At 31.5% G+C, this 18,556-nt stretch overlaps 2 protein-coding genes across 5 annotated transcripts in view; both read left to right on the top strand.

Moving 5' to 3' along the window:
- Positions 1 to 18,556, top strand: part of LOC144858649 (uncharacterized) — a 59,168-nt gene that overhangs the window by 18,429 nt on the left and 22,183 nt on the right. The gene's annotated exons all lie outside the window — the stretch shown is intronic.
- Positions 1 to 18,556, top strand: part of LOC144858618 (uncharacterized) — a 41,919-nt gene that overhangs the window by 9,251 nt on the left and 14,112 nt on the right. For 3 of the 4 annotated variants that reach the window (XM_078714698.1, XM_078714699.1, XM_078714697.1), the window contains exons 3-5: positions 11,268 to 11,418; positions 11,887 to 12,090; positions 15,281 to 15,470. In XM_078714698.1, the coding sequence (XP_078570824.1) occupies positions 11,268 to 11,418; positions 11,887 to 12,090; positions 15,281 to 15,470 (545 nt within the window). Of the gene's footprint in view, positions 1 to 3,844; positions 4,216 to 11,267; positions 11,419 to 11,886; positions 12,091 to 15,280; positions 15,471 to 18,556 lie in introns of those variants that run through there. The other variant, XM_078714700.1, reaches the window with a different exon arrangement.

The following is an 18,556-nucleotide window of genomic DNA, read 5'->3' as shown; positions in this document are numbered from 1 at the left end:
ATGTCTCAAAAAGCTATGCCTATGTTTATTTAATAAACATTTTTTTTAACTTTTGTTGAAACAATATTTATTATTATTTAGTGTTTTTAAATATGGTCTTTTTGTATCATTTGTGTAAATTGTTTTTCACATTTTTGGTCTGGAAAGGGAAAAAAAAACTTTTCCTACCGACCTACCCATTTTAGGGATTTACCCAAAACGTGGCTAACACAATAATTTTTTTTTTTTTTTGGCCTTATGCAAGTGCACCCTTTAACTCCAAGTTATTTCATGTCATTTAGACCCATTTTAATAATCCTACAAACTCCACGACAGGGAATAAAAAATGAAATATGCTACTGTAGGCAATATTTTTCATCACTTCCACAAACCCCCATCTTCCACCATCAACACTTAAACCCTTTTACACCGCTGAGGTTAAAACAAACCTGTCGTGTCCGGATAAATTTCCTTATTACACCTGATTCATTAACCTGGGAATGACACAGGTTGCATGTAAATACCAACCTGTGTAAATGTTCTAGATTAATCGAAAAATATCATCCTCACATGCATGAAGAGACATCCTAATAATGGTCTGCTCATTATACCTCCTACAATTATTTTAATGGCAATACAAAAATATAATAGTTAATACTCATGAAGAATAATATTTAAATAAAAATGGTTAACCATACGTTTTATTTCTATAATAAGTTATATATAAATTATCAGTATTTTTCTCATTGTATGTAACTTAAATACTATAGTGAGCGATTATAGCAACCAACCGGGAAAGGATACGCAGACTGTTTACACCAGTTCATCCCGAGTTGACTTGACGTTGAATATATTCCGCATTATTTATCCAGTTACTTCAGCAACCTGGGTAACGTTTAATTACGTTGTTTACATCGGTCTACATTTTCAGATTTCGGTATCCCGGTTACAACTCGGTTACACAATTTAGGATCATCTTTGCATTTTTGCAAGCGGTGTAAAAGGGGTATACAATACAAACATACAATAGAAGCATTCGTCAATGATGAATTCTGATCTAGTCTAACAAACACTTCCTTTTTTTCTGGCTATTGGGCTTGCTATTACAACAATTTTGATATTATTTTATAATATATTATTATTAGTTTTCATAACTCAAATACAGTTGTACATTATATGTTGCACTAGAAAAAAGGTGAAAGATAAGATGCACAAACAAGTACTTAAATGTGCAAATACGTCTAGAACATACTGTATGTACATAGGAATAGTGTAATGCCTTGTTGCCTAGCAATCATAAGAGGTTCTAACAGCAGTATACCAAGTGTTCAATACAGCCATGATTCATAGTTTTATTGTTTGTGCATCTTTTATTTTCACTGATGATTTCCTGCTTTCATTGTTTGTCAAACTTACAGACATGTATATTTGTTTCATTAATATCAATAGTATACCTTTCACCCTCATTTCTTCCATTGTGAAATTGAAAGAAAGTTTGAGGAACTCTGGAAATTCACTCGAGCATTAAACAACCAAACTAAAAAATTGTGTAATAAAGTACAATCTAAATTGATTTATATAATTGTTGATAATAATAATAATATCGTCTGAAAGTGCAGGTTGCAACTTTCGTATCCCCTAAAAGAGTGCCTTTGTGTCAAATACTATTTGTCTGTCTACACCCACAGGGGCTGAGATAGACCAGCACACCAAGTTAGCTCCCTACTTTTTTGAAATATACTGGATCCTTTAACATGCACACGAGCCAGATATGTACACTGGACATCCATTTAAGTCCTTATCTGAGAAGACATTATTCTACCACCAGAACTATGATCAAGGAGAGCTTTGAACCTGTCCAATTTGAAGGCTGATGGAGGAACGCCCCAGTCTTACCACTCGATAGACTAACTTTGTCGTATTTTAGGCAAATGGATCAAATAGAAATAAAAAAGCTAATTAATTGTAACTGTTTTGCTTGGAACATTCATCATCAAAATTTAAACAAGAATTCATACATTGTGTACTTCCATAAGCCCTTGTCACACAGATGTTGCAGTGCATTAAACACTTCTTTAAATATTGCCCTCAGTGTGCGTCAACTCCCTCCACATTTACAACATTAAACAATTTGTATCTATAATTACACAATAGTTTTCTTGGCAAAATTAAATGATTCATTAATTGAATTATTGTTCAAATACTTTATTACTAAAAGTTCACTTACTAAAAAGAAATTGATTTATTTCAAATTGCTTTATAAAATGTCCTGGAAAATCATCTTTCTTGATCTCATAAATCGCGAAATAATCATACTGTATTTGCTTTATATGTATGTGCTAATTAACATTTTGATTAATAAATAATATGGTAGATTTGTTTAAAATATAAGTGCTGGTAAAGATAAAGGGTGTTAGAGCATTATAATATTTTGATATTACAGTAGATAGTGCCGGATATTATCCTCTAAAGTAAGTAAAACATCGTTAACAATTGACTACTATGGTCGCCTGTTGCATTGCTATTACAATCCAAAACTATGGCTGCTGTTTTCAATTATGTATTAATAATTTCCTGAACAATCATGTGTTTTTTGTGTCAATTAACATGACGTCACTTCTTTCAGGAAATGCTTATAAATGTCTACAATGCGGCATTATTATTTCCATTGAATCTATTCAGAATGTTGGATATTTGAAATGTTGTTTAGAATAATGATTGTGTGATCATCAAATGTTGAAAATCAAATATAATTTTGTAATTTGTAATCAAACTTTACTTAGTTGTCCTGCAATACTAAGCTTTATTTCCATTATTACGTGCGAAGACTCAAGTAATTTAAAGGACAACTTAAATATGGTCCTCGGTCAAGTTGTCCTTTAAAGAAAAACAGTTGACTGAGCTGAACTGTGATTGGTCAATACTTTGAGCATGCATTGCTTGTAGACCATTATGTGCTTCTTAAAAGTTGGAGTCTAATGTTGATAAAAAAAAACTAAATATCAAATGTTGGCTTATTATATTTTAGATTTTTCTATTCCTGATTTGTACTTGAAATTTTAACATCTTGTGCGTAATACAATAGAGAAAATGAAGTTTGGTTCATATTACACAAAATACACAAACGTGTCACTACCATGAGTTGCATATTTTACCAGGGAGTACAGTATCTGTGTGATTACTTAATGGTGTACAGGCTGAATACAGGCATGCTACGGTCACATTGATTTTACATATGTGACAACCACTGTGGTTATGGTGTATAGTCAGTACTGTCAGGAAGATCTGATGGAATGTACAAATTTCAATTTATGCTTATTCATTTAAAACTGGTGTTTCATTGAAATGTATGCATAGAATTCAGATTGAATTTTTTTGGAATTTTGAAGTGCCTATCATATGGCATTTATCATAAGTTTACATGGCTGGTTGGTACTATGTCTTGCCATTCCTTTGGTTTCATCAGCTTTGTTGGGAGCGGGGGAATGATGTAAGGGCAACCAGGCTGCCCTCCACATCACATCCCTGTGTCGTGATCTATGATCAATTTTGATTGATGCCTTCGTAATATCAACTACTATATGCCGTGGTACTGTGGAAAAACCTTGTTTTTAATCTGCTTGCTCTATCAAAATAACAAAAATTTAAAATAGAATAGAATACACAAGTTTTATTCAAAAATTGCAGAACACCTTTGTGTTAAATCGTGTAATGCTTAAATAAATATTTACTGTACAATCTGATAGGGTCTATTGGGTAGACTACCCTATTGTGAAAATGGAATCAACTGTCTGTTGGTGATTCTGTTTTAGCCTTGACATTCTCACTTGTTGAGACTAGAGGATTTGTAAAACTGTTTCCTATTGGATTTTGTGAGAGCTTACATATGGTTGGCTTATTCACAATAAGAGGTGTGGTTTAAACCTTGATTTCATTCATAAGATCTGAACCAGCATAGCTAGACCTGAAAGTTGATTGTTAGAGTTGGCTATTACAATTTCTGCTAGGTAAAAGAGAGGATCTCTCTCGCTAATACATTTAATACAGAGGAGGTGTAAAATGGCAAAAGTTAAGTTTAAAATTTGTCGCTCAGAAATATCCAACTCTGTAGATGACAGACGTAGAAAGAAAGATGAAATGGTACAGGTCATCGATGCATCTAAAATAAGGTGATGTGTAAATTACCTGCATAGTTGATGGGTATGATGATGTAAAGAGCTTTAATTGATAATTCAGGTGAGAATATTAAATTAAATTGTATACAATAGTATTCACTGTATTATATATTTAATATATTGTTTTTGTTGTATTTTGAAATGTATTTTCATGTTCCTTCAATCCTGACAGTTAGCATGGTAATCATTGCTGTTTCTTTTTTAAATAAATAAATAAAGTTAAATTAAAGTACAGATTGCTTTTACTGATACTGTACTATGATCCTATATTTTTTATTAAAAGGTTTATTTTCATTGTAGGCCTACACAATTATTGTTTTAAATAGATATATAGTTCAAAAATAAGAGAATGCATTGATTGTGATTGTAAACTAGGTAGTATGATAATGATTTTGGATTTGTGCATACTTGTGAAATTAAACAATCAATATACTTCATTCAATCAACTAGAAAAACATATTGCCAATTTTAATGGTAGTCCTACTTTACTGTTTTTCTTTTTTATAAATAAAAAATAGGATCAAAATATTAATTGTTAAATTGAATAATGTATCTGGTCCTGCAATTAATTTCTTCAAAATTCTGATGAACAAAGTAATTGTTAAAAGAGAAATAAAAATACATATATATTTGTTGTTGAAAATAGTATTTTAGCCTGGTTTATGGTTGTTATCAAAGGGCTAAAAAAAGATAGAGTAAGAAGGAAAATTCTAAGAAAAATAATTTTAATTTTTAAACTGATTACTGTAGGTAGACCTACAGTATATGTATTATTTTTAAACTGATTACCGTAGATAGACCTACATGTAATATTTTTAAACTGATTACCGTAGATAGACCTATGTATTATTTTTAAACTGATTACCGTAGATAGACCTACATGTAATATTTTTTAACTGATTACCGTAGATAGACCTACATGTAATATTTTTAAACTGATTACCGTAGATAGACCTACATGTATTATTTTTAAACTGATTACCGTAGATAGACCTACATGTAATATTTTTAAACTGATTACCGTAGATAGACCTACATGTAATATTTTTTAACTGATTATCGTAGATAGACCTACATGTAATATTTTTTAACTGATTACCGTAGATAGACCTACATGTAATATTTTTAAACTGATTACCAAAGATAGACCTACATGTAATATTTTTAAACTTATTACCGTAGATAGACCTATGTAATATTTTTTAACTGATTACCGTAGATAGACCTACATGTAATATTTTTTAACTGATTACCGTAGATAGACCTACATGTAATATTTTTTCGAACAGTTTTCCAAGCTAATGAAGTTTTATCTTGTGGAGGAATGAGGAATTATAATTTTATTTCAAAGTATCATAATTCGCAAAGTAAAATCACACTATTACAGCGTGCAATTATTAAAGTCTTGGGATGGGCACTTCAGAATGTTCAAAGGTCTATTTGCTTTATTTCACACAAAAGACATAGTCATGAATTTCTCTGCATGATACAACAAGTATTAAACGGATCAAATGCTTTGTTGGTAATCAATGATCGTCAATAGATGATTTTTAACAAAATATCCTTTTAAATTTTATCACATGATAGTGACTACAGTATTATAAAATGATTGTGCAATTTTGTTTAGGTCTGTTTTGGTTTTTCTGTTTTTTGAGTTGTACTCATACTGTAAGGTAGTATATTTTAATCAATTCCTTGCATTGATTTTTGCATATTGAATTTGATATATTGATGTATAAAGCCTTTTCACACAAAAATTAAAAGTAAACATGTCAGCGTGTTGCCGACCTACTTCTATACAGAAGGTAACATTTTTTCTGTATGAAAGGTGAGCCCCAGAGATAGCCACAACATTGGTATTTTTACAGAATAATACAGTAAATTACTGTGGCAGTTAATATATTTTATTGGTCCAAGGGAAGCCAGTATTTCAGTTTTATCCCTGAATGAAAATGTTAATGCTTGTTTTTTTTCTTGAAAGAAATTGAAAATCTAATTTGGTTTAGTATGGCCAAAACTATGTCCATATAAATAAAACATACATATAGAGTTGGGTAGCCAAGCAGTTAAGACCCTTGACTGTCATACAGACAGACCGGGTTCAATTACTAACAACTCCTAGTCTACTCAGCTATAAATGAGTACCTGGTTGAAAATACTAGGGAGGATAAGGCGTCGTGGAAAGAAACTGGCCATCCTACCACATAATGCAGAGGCTTAGTAAAATGAGCTCCTAACAGCTCATTACCTTACGTTCAGAAATGAATATGGGACTTACAGAAATTCATGATACTTGGCAATTAAGGTTGTATTACATGGTACCAAATGAAACTAAAATAACAATCAAACATCACAGATACAATACATAAAATTGGTAGGCGACAGCAATAAAAAGACATTAATTTTTAGTTATGTAACAAAATTTACAAATTTCCGTATGCTATTTGTGTAACTTAAGTGATGGGTAGGGTCTTTTATTGGTGGGTGTTTGAAACGTGGCAGAGTTACATATAGTATTTCACAACTGTCCTGCAGTTTACATGGGGGGAAAACTCCCATTGTTAGCCCAACACTAACCAACCCTCCTTTGAATCACTAACCAAAAAACTGTTTTGGATGACCCTCCTTTGAATTACCATATTTAGTACATTAATCATTTGCAGATCTGCAACCATTGCCATTAACTGCCTCACAACCATTTACAGCTTTATTTTACTGGAAAAGTAGGAAATAAATTTTAAACAAATCCCTTTCATATGATTAATCAATTGATTAAGCTTATAGTGTAGGAACATATACCTCAATGCCTGGTAGTCAACCATTCAGTGGCTTCATGATACCACAGAGAAATTTGTTGTCTATGACATTACCATACCAGGCTACAATCAACGATTAATACAGTATATGTTTCCTGTATTGAAGGAAGTAATGAAGATAATCAACACTGTTGGTAGTTGAAAGATAACGAGACATGGCATCCTTGGCGATTATTAAAATCCTTCAACTAATCAGATTCTAAAAAGTCAATTTCTTTTTATTTTAGTTAATGATAATAAGAATATTGAACTTAATTTTATTTAATATAGTATGATTATTTTATTGGTATGTTAAAAAAAAAAAAAAAACAAGCTTCGTAGAGTAATATCGTTAATGTTTGTTTTAAGTTGATAACCATTAGACCAGTACTGTACTGTAGTTTCAGATAAAAAAGGAAAAAAGTCCATACAGTTAGCTTAAATTCAGAGAAACGATTGTTGAAAATCCCATGGACTACCAGCTGCTGAGTTCCAAGTGGTTATGTTTCAACCCTATACATATGATAAGTGTAATAAAATTACCTAGAATGCATTTTAGCTCATAAAAGGTTGCAACTAACATTTTTATGGACAAATGTAGAGTTACTTCTGATGTATTAAAAACAAACATCATAATATTCAATTCTGAATCAGCATTCGATGCACAAGACAAGGAGTGAATCTTCTTGAATCCAGTAGCACACGTCTGACTAATGTACTTACAGTGCCCACACTTAAGATTCCAATGTCAAAGCTTTTAGTGGAATAAACCAAGAAAGAATTTTGAAACAGCTGGATAAAAGGATAACAGGCACTATACTACAAACCGTGAGTACCAAGATATTCTTTAATTACTACCTAGAGGTATGATTCTTCGAGTAGTACTCACTTGTTATCTAACTATGCAGTTTTCTAATTCTCAAAATCGTACACATACTCGCTAAAGATTCAGAACAGAATAGAGTCTGGTGATTCCAGCAAATCTAACTCCATCTATATCTTTATACTAAAATACATTCTATTCTGAGCGAGGTGGTATATGCCATGTGTGGAACTCTTTCATTGGATGGCAGCCGTTTTTTTATTCTGCTTTTTGGAATTGGGGCAACTGTAGCATCATACCTGACAGCATTAGACGTGATGTAAGCGTTCTCTAATACTGTCTGGTAATGATGTTATTGGTGTCTTTTTTACAGCCTTCATCTACCTATTGAGCTCTCTTTACTTGCCAGTTCATTTTCTAAATTCATCAGTTCTGTCTTCATTGCTCTTCAAATGTCGTCTGCACTCTGCCACAGATGTAACTGACACCTAGATTTAGGTTAATACTGCTGTAGTTTTATGAGAGTAGCTTTCCAGATTTCAAGAACCCTCGGATGATGTTAGTGAAACTAGTTGGACAATTATATCAACAAAGATACCAAAAAGAAACTTCAGATGATGTTAGTGAAACCAGCTGAGTTGGATGCCAAAAAGAAACTTCATATGATGTTAGTGAAACCAGCTGAGTTGGATGCCAAAAAGAAACTTCATATGATGTTAGTGAAACCAGCTGAATTGGATGCCAAAAAGAAACTTCATATGATGTTAGTGAAACCAGCTGAGTTGGATGCCAAAAAGAAACTTCAGATGATGTTAGTGAAACCAGCTGAGTTGGATGCCAAAAAGAAACTTCAGATGATGTTAGTGAAACCAGCTGAGTTGGATTCCAAAAAGAAACTTCATATGATGTTAGTGAAACCAGCTGAGTTGGATGCCAAAAAGAAACTTCAGATGATGTTAGTGAAACCAGCTGAGTTGGATGCCAAAAAGAAACTTCATATGATGTTAGTGAAACAAGCTGAGTTGGATGCCAAAAAGAAACTTCATATGATGTTAGTGAAACCAGCTGAGTTGGATGCCAAAAAGAAACTTCATATGATGTTAGTGAAACCAGCTGAGTTGGATGCCAAAAAGAAACTTCAGATGATGTTAGTGAAACCAGCTGCGTTGGATGCAAAAAAGAAACTTCAGATGATGTTAGTGAAACCAGCTGAGTTGGACAACTATATCAACAAAGATGCCAAAATGAAACCTCATTTATTGTAATAAGTAAAACCTGGAGATTCAGAGATGACAAAAATAAACCTCAATTGATATAAATCAAACAAGAAGACAACTTTAAAAACAAAGATGCCAAAAGAAACTGACTGTAAGTAAATCCAGAATTGATCAACTAATATCAGAGATGCCAAAACCTGAGTCAAACTAAGCACAAGCTACTGTATAAAAAAAGCAAAATAGTACATTTTGATGGATGTCTAAAGAAAGGACCTGAAAGAAAAGAAAACTAAACAGTTATGATGCCGTATGCAACAAAACTAAGATTGCAAATTTTGGTTTTTTATGTTGTTAATTATTCTGTTAACGATACTGATGACAGGATTGTAATCAGTATTGGCTCTATGATCTGCAGAGTTTGGACTTAATCTGAAGTTGAATGATTATATTTTGGTGAAAATGAGATTATTAATTGTTCAATTTAAAGTTAATGCTGATCAACTTGAATAATTTAAAACTGATAGAATCATTAATAACCATAGCAACACTGGAACTACTACAGGAATGTGACTATAAATTACTACCATATTGTTAGAATAAAAAGATGAATCGATTAAAGTGTTTTCCTGTTTTTGTTTGCTAAAAGAAATAAAGCTCAATCATCATCTAGAATTGGGATTTCCCCAAATTTCCACACATTATGTAATTATTACTGACTGCTGCCTTATATTTGCTGTGGAAATTGATAGATATGTCCACTTATTTGAAATAGTGACGGTTCGTTTTATCTTGACTTGATTGCATACTGTAGGTGATTTGATGCATGTTTTTATTTTGCTACACATGGTATAAATGCAACACATACAGTACAATAATAATCAATAGACCACCATCAGTATTTTTTTACATTTTTTGGGGGGTTTTGCTATAATGGTTCAATTCCATTCTGTCTGTTTTATTAGAAGCCAAGATTAAGAATTTAACAATTTAATTGCATATAGTCAGTTATTACCAATTCAAAATCTTTGCCTATAAATTTATTCGTATCAACATTATAGCTAATTATAATAATTGTGCGAAGTTTAATTTATAAAAAAGAAAAGAATGTTAGGTTTAAATAACACAGTATAAAACTGACTCCAAATAAGGGAAGTCAAGATTCAAAGTTTTTAGGTTTATTCAAAAAGAAGTTTTTTAGGTAAACAAATTATAATGATTGTCGACCTGAATCAACATAGCATACTTGAGGTTTGTTATAAAAGGTAGAAGCTTAACCCAAAACAGTATTCTGTTTCAGTGAATATGATTACACAGTGATAAATGAAGCATGTCCTGTATTGTTTACAGAGTGGTTATTGAGTTTCTGGAGGAGTTTGTCATACAGTTTGTGTTATTGTTCATGTAAAGCTAGATTATGCTAACTAGACTACATCCTGGATTTAATATTTTCCCTAGAAGGTTACACTATTGTCCATATTGTCTTGTGAAGGTTGTGTTTTTTTGTTGCTTTTCCTCTAAAGCTTTTGGTTTAGATTAGTGGGTCTGTATTCCTACCGTTGAAAATAACAGTACTGTAATTAGTATTTAAAAGCAAAAACAGCTAATACCATATATTGTTTATTTTGAAAATATTATTGAAAGTATGTACATACTCTGCTAATTGTATTGATTGAAAATATACTATTAAGTTCTTATAATTAATTATTATTCTTCTTGTTTTGTCATGGACTTAACTGAAAAATTAATATTGCAATTAGCAAAATGAAGTTTCATTATTATCCTTAAATACATGTGATACATATGACAATTATACTGTAATTAAATATTTCTATTGATGGTTTATACTGTCAGCTTTGGTTTCCAATTAGATAATTAAGAATTACCAATCATACCATAGTGAACCTGTACAATTTCTAATTACAAGTATTTCAATGAAAAGACAAAAGTGTATATGGGCAACTAATACCTTTTCCACAGCTGACCTCAAACAAAACTTGTTTCATTTCTGAATAAATCTTCTTTTTATACCTTCATCTGTAACCTCTGTTAATGACACAGATTGTGTGCATTTACACTGTAAAAATGGTAAGCCGTGTTCATTTTCTGAAATAATCGCAATATTGCCCCACACTGTCAAGTTGTTGGTTATAGTTTTCTTTTTCAAAATACCCAGAAAGTATTTACATATTCTTACACTCACAGGTACTTTTGATCAGTGTATTTGCGCAACAATGTATTAAAAATATGATTGATAATAAGTATTTACCATATTTTACAGAAAGAAATACGAGAAACCTTGCTGCAAAAACAAAAAACTTTGCTGGAAAAGAAAGATCCCAAATCAATGCAAGAGTTGAGAATGAAGTTCTTGAATCAAGCGAAGAAATACTTTGGTGTTCCATATGCTAAAAGATATCACCCACCAGAATGTATGTTTTGAAATTAATCAAAATTGCATTATTTATATCTTTAATAAAAAATATGTTAGATTTTCCAAAAAAGCAATTAAGAGTGCTTTTTCTATAGTAAATCAATTTGTATTAATTAAATTAATTGCAGTTGATGATTATGTATTAATTTTATAAATCATAATAAAAGGTATTATTAATCCAGTAGTGTCCATCTCAAAAAATTAAGTAATAATATGAATGGTGATTGCCGTTTTAATATATTAAAATTGCTTTTCAATTCAATAATTATACTAACTACTGTATGATGGCATTGATAGCCCACACTGTAACATATGATATAGATAATTGTCATGTAAATTAACAGCAATGGCCTGGATATGGCTGGTAAATTTCATATTATTCTTTTTACTATGTCTCTCTCTTCTTTTACTAAGATAATATACTGATTCTCTGAAATTTACTCTTGGTCCTTTGTCTATCTTGCAGCTTCAATGCATAATGAGCCTTTATTCCTAGACTGTTGCGGCCTGACACGGCGGATTCTTCGTGATCTGAAAGAAGACTTTGGATTCAACATTGGACCTTGGAACCAAGCTTACCAGTATGACACATTACCTAGTTCAGTAACGGAAGAGGAAATGTTGCCAGGGGATCTGGTGTTTATAACAGGCACCTATTTCAACCCAAAATGTAAGGAAAAACATGGTTACATAAAATATAGTGCCTGTAGAGAAATTTACTGTAACTCTGAATGTACACTATAGGCTGGCCGATGAAATATTATTTCAGTGGGTGTCTAACATTATTCTAAGCTGGGGGATTTGGTAGATAGAGCCTCATCTAGAGAAAGTGCTAAAGGTTATTTGACATATAAGATTATTAAGATAACTCAAAAGATGAATTAGGAACTAACAGGATAATACAGTTTTTTCATCATGCTGGATCTATTTCAGGAAACCATCTTTCCAAAATTATTTTCAATTGTACATAAACTCTTTCTTTTTTTTAAAAATCATCATTAAAATTTAGTTTAGTACAAGTTATGTATCCCCTTTTAAGAATACCGTTTTAGAATACAGTAGCCCTGGACTAAATCACAAAGATATTCCAGGATTTAAGTCCAGGCTAATTGTAAATTTTAGAAATAGACAACTCCCTGATGATCAGTATTATTGTAATGTTTACTAAATGTTTTACAAGTTGTCTAGAGTATAGATGAATTTCTGTGATTGATCAGGTTGCGTGTGAGCTCTGTTTCTTTTAGGACACATCCAATACTGCTAACACACCCAATGTTTGATTGAATGCTGTATGTATTGAATCTTCAGAATACATAATGTGTTCAAACATTCTACCTTGTTTGTTTAACCCAGTCGCTATCACGCTGAACGTGAACTTCTTGGTGAAAACCCCATCATAATACATGGCTGGTGTTATCAATAGATTTCCGGTATAATAAATAAGAATAGGTGATTGATTAGGTATTCACCACTATTTGCAAACTGTAAACAGGCATTTGTAAGATTGTTCTACCCGTCACACATCATGTGACAATATTTACGTTGTCTGCTCCCACGCCCATGAAGAGTGTTTTGTTAGTGGTTGTTTTTGTCGATTCATTGTGTTCAATACCAGTAAACTTAATTCCATATAATATGTAGATTTATACATGACTCATTTTAACTGTGGAACGTAACATTTTCTGTATTATGCTCCTGAATCTTTATCATAGAATCCATCCTCACAATTTGAATGAATATTTATTAAACGGAATCAGTAAGTTTATATTAGTAAATGACTATTAATACTGTATGGATAAATTAGATTTGTTTAAAATGCATTAAACAATATGGTAGATAATGAACCAACGGCATGCTATTTAAACTCTTATTTTCATAATTTAGTACTGTAGATTCTACAGTATCATTATTATTCTAATTACATGCAGAAATTAAAAATCATATTTAATAATATTATCAGATTAATTATCTGTTTATTTTTTTTATTATAGTTTCTATTACCTAACCCTACCCAGAGCTATCATCATTATCATCATTATCATCCAGTACAATAAAATGGGGTAGTTTTTAGAATTTCATTTTTTTCAACAAAAACAGAGTGGTATTCTAATTGAATGAAATCTCTGGGTTTTAAAGTAGTTAATATCAAACTTTGAAGGCTTAGTGTAGTTCCTGGGTTAATCCCCATTAGTACCTCAGACACAAAGCACTGTACTAGTGAATTAATGCATTTGAATTGTATACTTTGATGATATGGCCTTGTCCTGATCTTAGTAACACTGCAGTATTCAAATATTAGGCCACCCTGTTCTTGTTATTTAGACTTATCAACTCTTCATATTGTGTATTTATAGATTATTATGAATTAATGTATATTATTTATTTTTGGGACATGTCCTTGTAAAACATAGATAAATCCTTTCCAATGTAGCTTCACTCATTATTTTTTTCATTTGAGATTAAGCACACTATACTATCAATAGATGCATCATAATGCATTTTGTGTTGTTTCTATAGACCTTTAAATGTTCAAGTCACCAGGATTTATTCATCTTTTGAAGGACACACTCTTTCATTAAATTCAAATCCTTTGTGATATGAATATTCGTTAAAATGCTTTTCATTGTGATTTGGTTTGAGTGTCTTTTCTGATATTAGTGATTTATTACCATACGTGTTGATGTGTAAACAAGGTCAACTATTTAACATAAGGATGTGACTGAGCTATCTAATTCATGGTCAGAACACTCATCAGGTGGCAACTAATCACTTCTCAAAAAAAGAATTTAATTCCATGATTTTCATGGTTGAACATTGATTTGTTTCCTTAATGGTGTTAGGGGGAGTTGCAGAGTCATTTAAAACCTAATTATTGTACACTTTTTAAAGAATTTCAGCCTAAAAAATAACAATTCTATACATTTATTGTCTTATTTCATTTATAATTAATAATAACGTTAAAACAATGATGTATTGATGATGATACTAGCGACACATTTACATCATTTATTGACTTAAAATGTGCTGCTTCACAAGTCTGAAAATTGTAATACCATATATCCTCTGGTATAATCCCACCCACCTAGAACACAAAATTGGGCCTACTATGGGGTGGGACTATACCCGGAGAAACGCTGGTCCAGAAAAAAAATGATTGGCAAGCATTTCTTGCTCATCTGAACTGGCTAGAGAGGCCTACATCCAGACCAAACGTCAATACTACCAGGATATGCCTGTTTGTGAAATCAGACATAAAGTAGGGGAGGGATTTAACCCTAAGTAGGATTATTATAACCAAGGATAGTATTCCTGTTCTTTAGGATAGTGAGATCAATAGAAAGTAAAATTTAAACTTCTGAAAAGAAAGCCAAAGAAAGAAATTTGTATTTAAACTATGTTTGTGTGTGAATAATAGCTTTCATTGTACTGCTCATCTTCTAAGTCTGGACCAAAGCCTGAACTTTGATATTATACTTAATAATTAATTAAATATCCAATGTTGAACAAGCCACTGTTTATGGTGTTTATATGGTAGTTCAATATTATAATCTCTAACAATTTGGAACTTCATTACCAAGCCAAAACACTTTAATCCTGACTCCCACATATTTGAAATGTAACAATGTAATAATTTGATATGTTTTTATTAATAATAGACATAGTAAAAAAAAGTAACTGACAAAATGAGCCCAAAACTTATTTTTTTTCAAATATATTTATCTACGAAAAACAGAAAATACATTTACAGTTATTTAAGATTATGTGTCTTTTTTTTTTTCCAACACACATTAACCACAAAGCTACAGTTCCACTACAATTACAGTATTATAATGATAATTACATTTTAATTTATTTAACAGCAAAAGCCCAAAAACATGATATGGTTCACGTAGAGATTTGGCTTGGAGATGGAGAGAAGACAATTGGTGCAAGGTGGCAGAAAGGCGTGGTTCAGGTGTTTGATTCATACAAGTTTGTGTCTAAAAGCTACTATAACATGCAGTATCACTTCAAGTCTATTGACACCTGGTTACAAGGTGTTTGTAGAAGGTAACTAATTAATAAGCAATATAACTAAAGTCTCGATGCATGACTTATTTGGTCAAATCGTCGTAAATTGACCAAGAAAACACTGGGTACAGTGCCCTCGTGGTTAAATTAACCAAGTCCAATGGTTACTTTTATCGACCATTGCCTGCTCAGAAGAACTCACCATGTTCTCAGTAAAACTAACCAGACTGGCTCAAAAGTTCAATCTGAACATGCAACCTTCACCATGTGAATCAATCATTTTAAATTTAATTTAATACTAATGGCGTGAAACTTGTCCAAGAGAAAAATATCAAGACACAAAGAAGCTATTAAGTAAAGTTCTCTCTCTGACTGATTCATCAAATATACACAAATGTACAATTGACAAGAACTAATAACTAAATATCTTATAAATAGCCACAACAAAAAACAATAGTACAATTTGTTAATTAACTGTAATTGTGTTGTGGTTGTTACTAGGTATCCCAATGAAGCGGATTTTCGTTAAGGCGATTTTAACACGTTCGTGAAATTTCAAAAAGTGACATGTCTTTGAAGTTAAAAATAAACTATTTCTTATGTAGCCATGTGAATAAAATTTATATGTCTAGAAAGATCTTGTTTAAGAGTTTATTTATATATATTTTTAATCTATGTTTATTAAATATTTTAATAGAAAACGCGAGTTAAAAAGAGGTACAAAAGCCGGCGAGCCGAAATCCGCGCGCTAAAAATAACTTCGGAAAACACCTACCCATTTTCAAAACACGATCGCTCGGCGACCATAATAGGTGGTGGAGTAATTTTTGTTGCATGTTATCAGGCTTTAAATACTCTTTATTTTGATATGTAAATCGGTTATTATTATTATGTACATCCGCCTCAAATGTCAATTTTTCCGATAAAAATTAAATGTTTGAGTCTTTCTCATTATCAAAATCTGGGGAATTTAGTATTGAATTGAAGCTAATTTATATTTCTGTTTGATAAACTACATTGTTTTATTTGTCTTTGCGTGGTCGTCGTGCGAAGAGACCAACAAGACCAACCACTTAAAAAAATAATCCCTATCGAAAATAAAAGTATTTACCATTTTCCTTGCAGGGGGGTTTCAGTTCTCAGCTTATTACTAAATTACCGACGCCCAGGCAATTTGCATGGTATGCATGTATTAGCGCGTTAAATTATGATTGGATACCCCCGCAGTGGACTGTTCCATTTTCGGAACAAGTCTTTACTGCACACACGAGGCATGGCGAAGAATGTCGCTTCTCGTGGAATATTTGCTTCGAAACGTCAATTTTACCTATTTATTAAAGTATTTAATAAGTGGAGTATTTATCAAGCTACTATATAAAGCAAGTACGTTAGGAATAAATGTACCGAAGGAATTTAAGAAGCTTTAAATTTGCTATGCAGCGGCCGTAACCCATTCTATGTAGGCGGCCGAAAGGCGCTTTTGACAGGGTTGCCGTTATATGTATACGCTGTATCATGGCCTAAACTTGATTCCGTATTTCAATATAAAGTGCACCTTACGTTTAGAATATTTGAAAAGGAAATAAAATTAAACATACTAATATATACTATTGAAGTAATTACTTAGTTAAATTTGAAATTCGTCTGCTTTCCTCCCGATATTTCGTCGGCAGAATTTATATTAGTGGTGTTAGGCTTTAGGCCTATAAACTTAACTTGTAGGCGCGGCCGAGTTTACGCCCGGAATGGAATCGAACGCATAATAAGCAAGGGCTTAATTCTAATTTTTAGCGGTTCGAAAATCAATTAAAATAATATTTATGATTATAATTAAAAATTTAAATTCTAGAATTATAAAAAAATGTATACTTACGAAAAATAATATTTAAAAAAAAAGAGACAATAGCCACACAGTTTTTTAACACTATATATATTTTTTTACATTTTAACATTTTTTAACAATATTTATGTTGTATTTCAGAAATACCTACCCGTCAATATAAATAATCTTACTAAAATACATATTACATTCTATGCAATGCAAAAAAAAAGAAGTCAATTCATACACTGGTTCAAAAGTTACGAATCATTTAAAGACAGGAACTTTTTGGGCATTTTTGAGACATTTGGAAAAAATTAGCGCAAAAAGCCCTAAGACTAATTTTGGAGGCCGATATCTCAAAAAAAAATTTTGAGGACCCCCCCAAAAAAAATAGTCTTGTACAACTCTGTGGTATCTATGGGTTTAGCAAAAATTAGAACTTTCAAGTTATTAATATAAAAGTTATAACCCTTCAAAAATGGTTCCAAATATAATTGGAAAAAATGCCATTTTTCAACCAAAAATCATTGTTTTTTGGCAACTTCAACGGACGATAACTTTTGAATGGATAATCCGATTTCAATCATTTAAATTGCAAAAGTTTATGTTCAGTAAGTTCCTTTTGATTAACTGAAAGAAAAAGTACCATCATTAATTTGAAATTTTACATTGGGATACCTATTGTTACCATATTTTTCATCAGAGACTATAAAGTTATCATATTATTGATATACTGTACAGCATTGGCTTACATTTGAGAAATCTCAAATTCACATTCACACATCCAATTCAGAGCAAACATACATTATACTGTAAACAGATAAATCCGATTTTCTCTTTCATATACAATTTAAGGGCAGAGACGTACATTAGCTCTATGCTAGTCTTGTATTGTATATGACTAGGTCTAGGTTTGATAGATGGATGGATAGATATAGTCTTGCCAACATTACTTCTTACGGCGGCATTGTTTTTTATATCAAAACTCTGTGTGTCAGAATTTTCTTAACAATATCACTGTAACTGATAAAATAGGACTTTAATTTTCAACATATAAATATAAAGTTTTATTAAATGTATAAAAACAATAATTAATGAGGTAGTTAATTTATAGTAAACACATCTTGTTTTATTAATTTGATACTAACTGGACTATATCTGATTTTGCTGACCCATCATTTTGATGTTGAACAACCATCAGGCAATCAAGTATATGCCACACCCATTTCATTGAAATTAATCAATATGCTACAATGCATCGTCATATTACTGCTCAAAGCAGTAGTATTTGCATTTTGGCCAT

The sequence above is a fragment of the Antedon bifida genome, chromosome 2 (genome assembly GCF_963402885.1).
Source record: "Antedon bifida chromosome 2, ecAntBifi1.1, whole genome shotgun sequence".
In the NCBI taxonomy this organism is placed as follows: domain Eukaryota; kingdom Metazoa; phylum Echinodermata; class Crinoidea; order Comatulida; family Antedonidae; genus Antedon; species Antedon bifida.
Note: the sequence above shows the minus strand (reverse complement) of the source record. Positions and strands in the feature narration are given on the sequence as shown.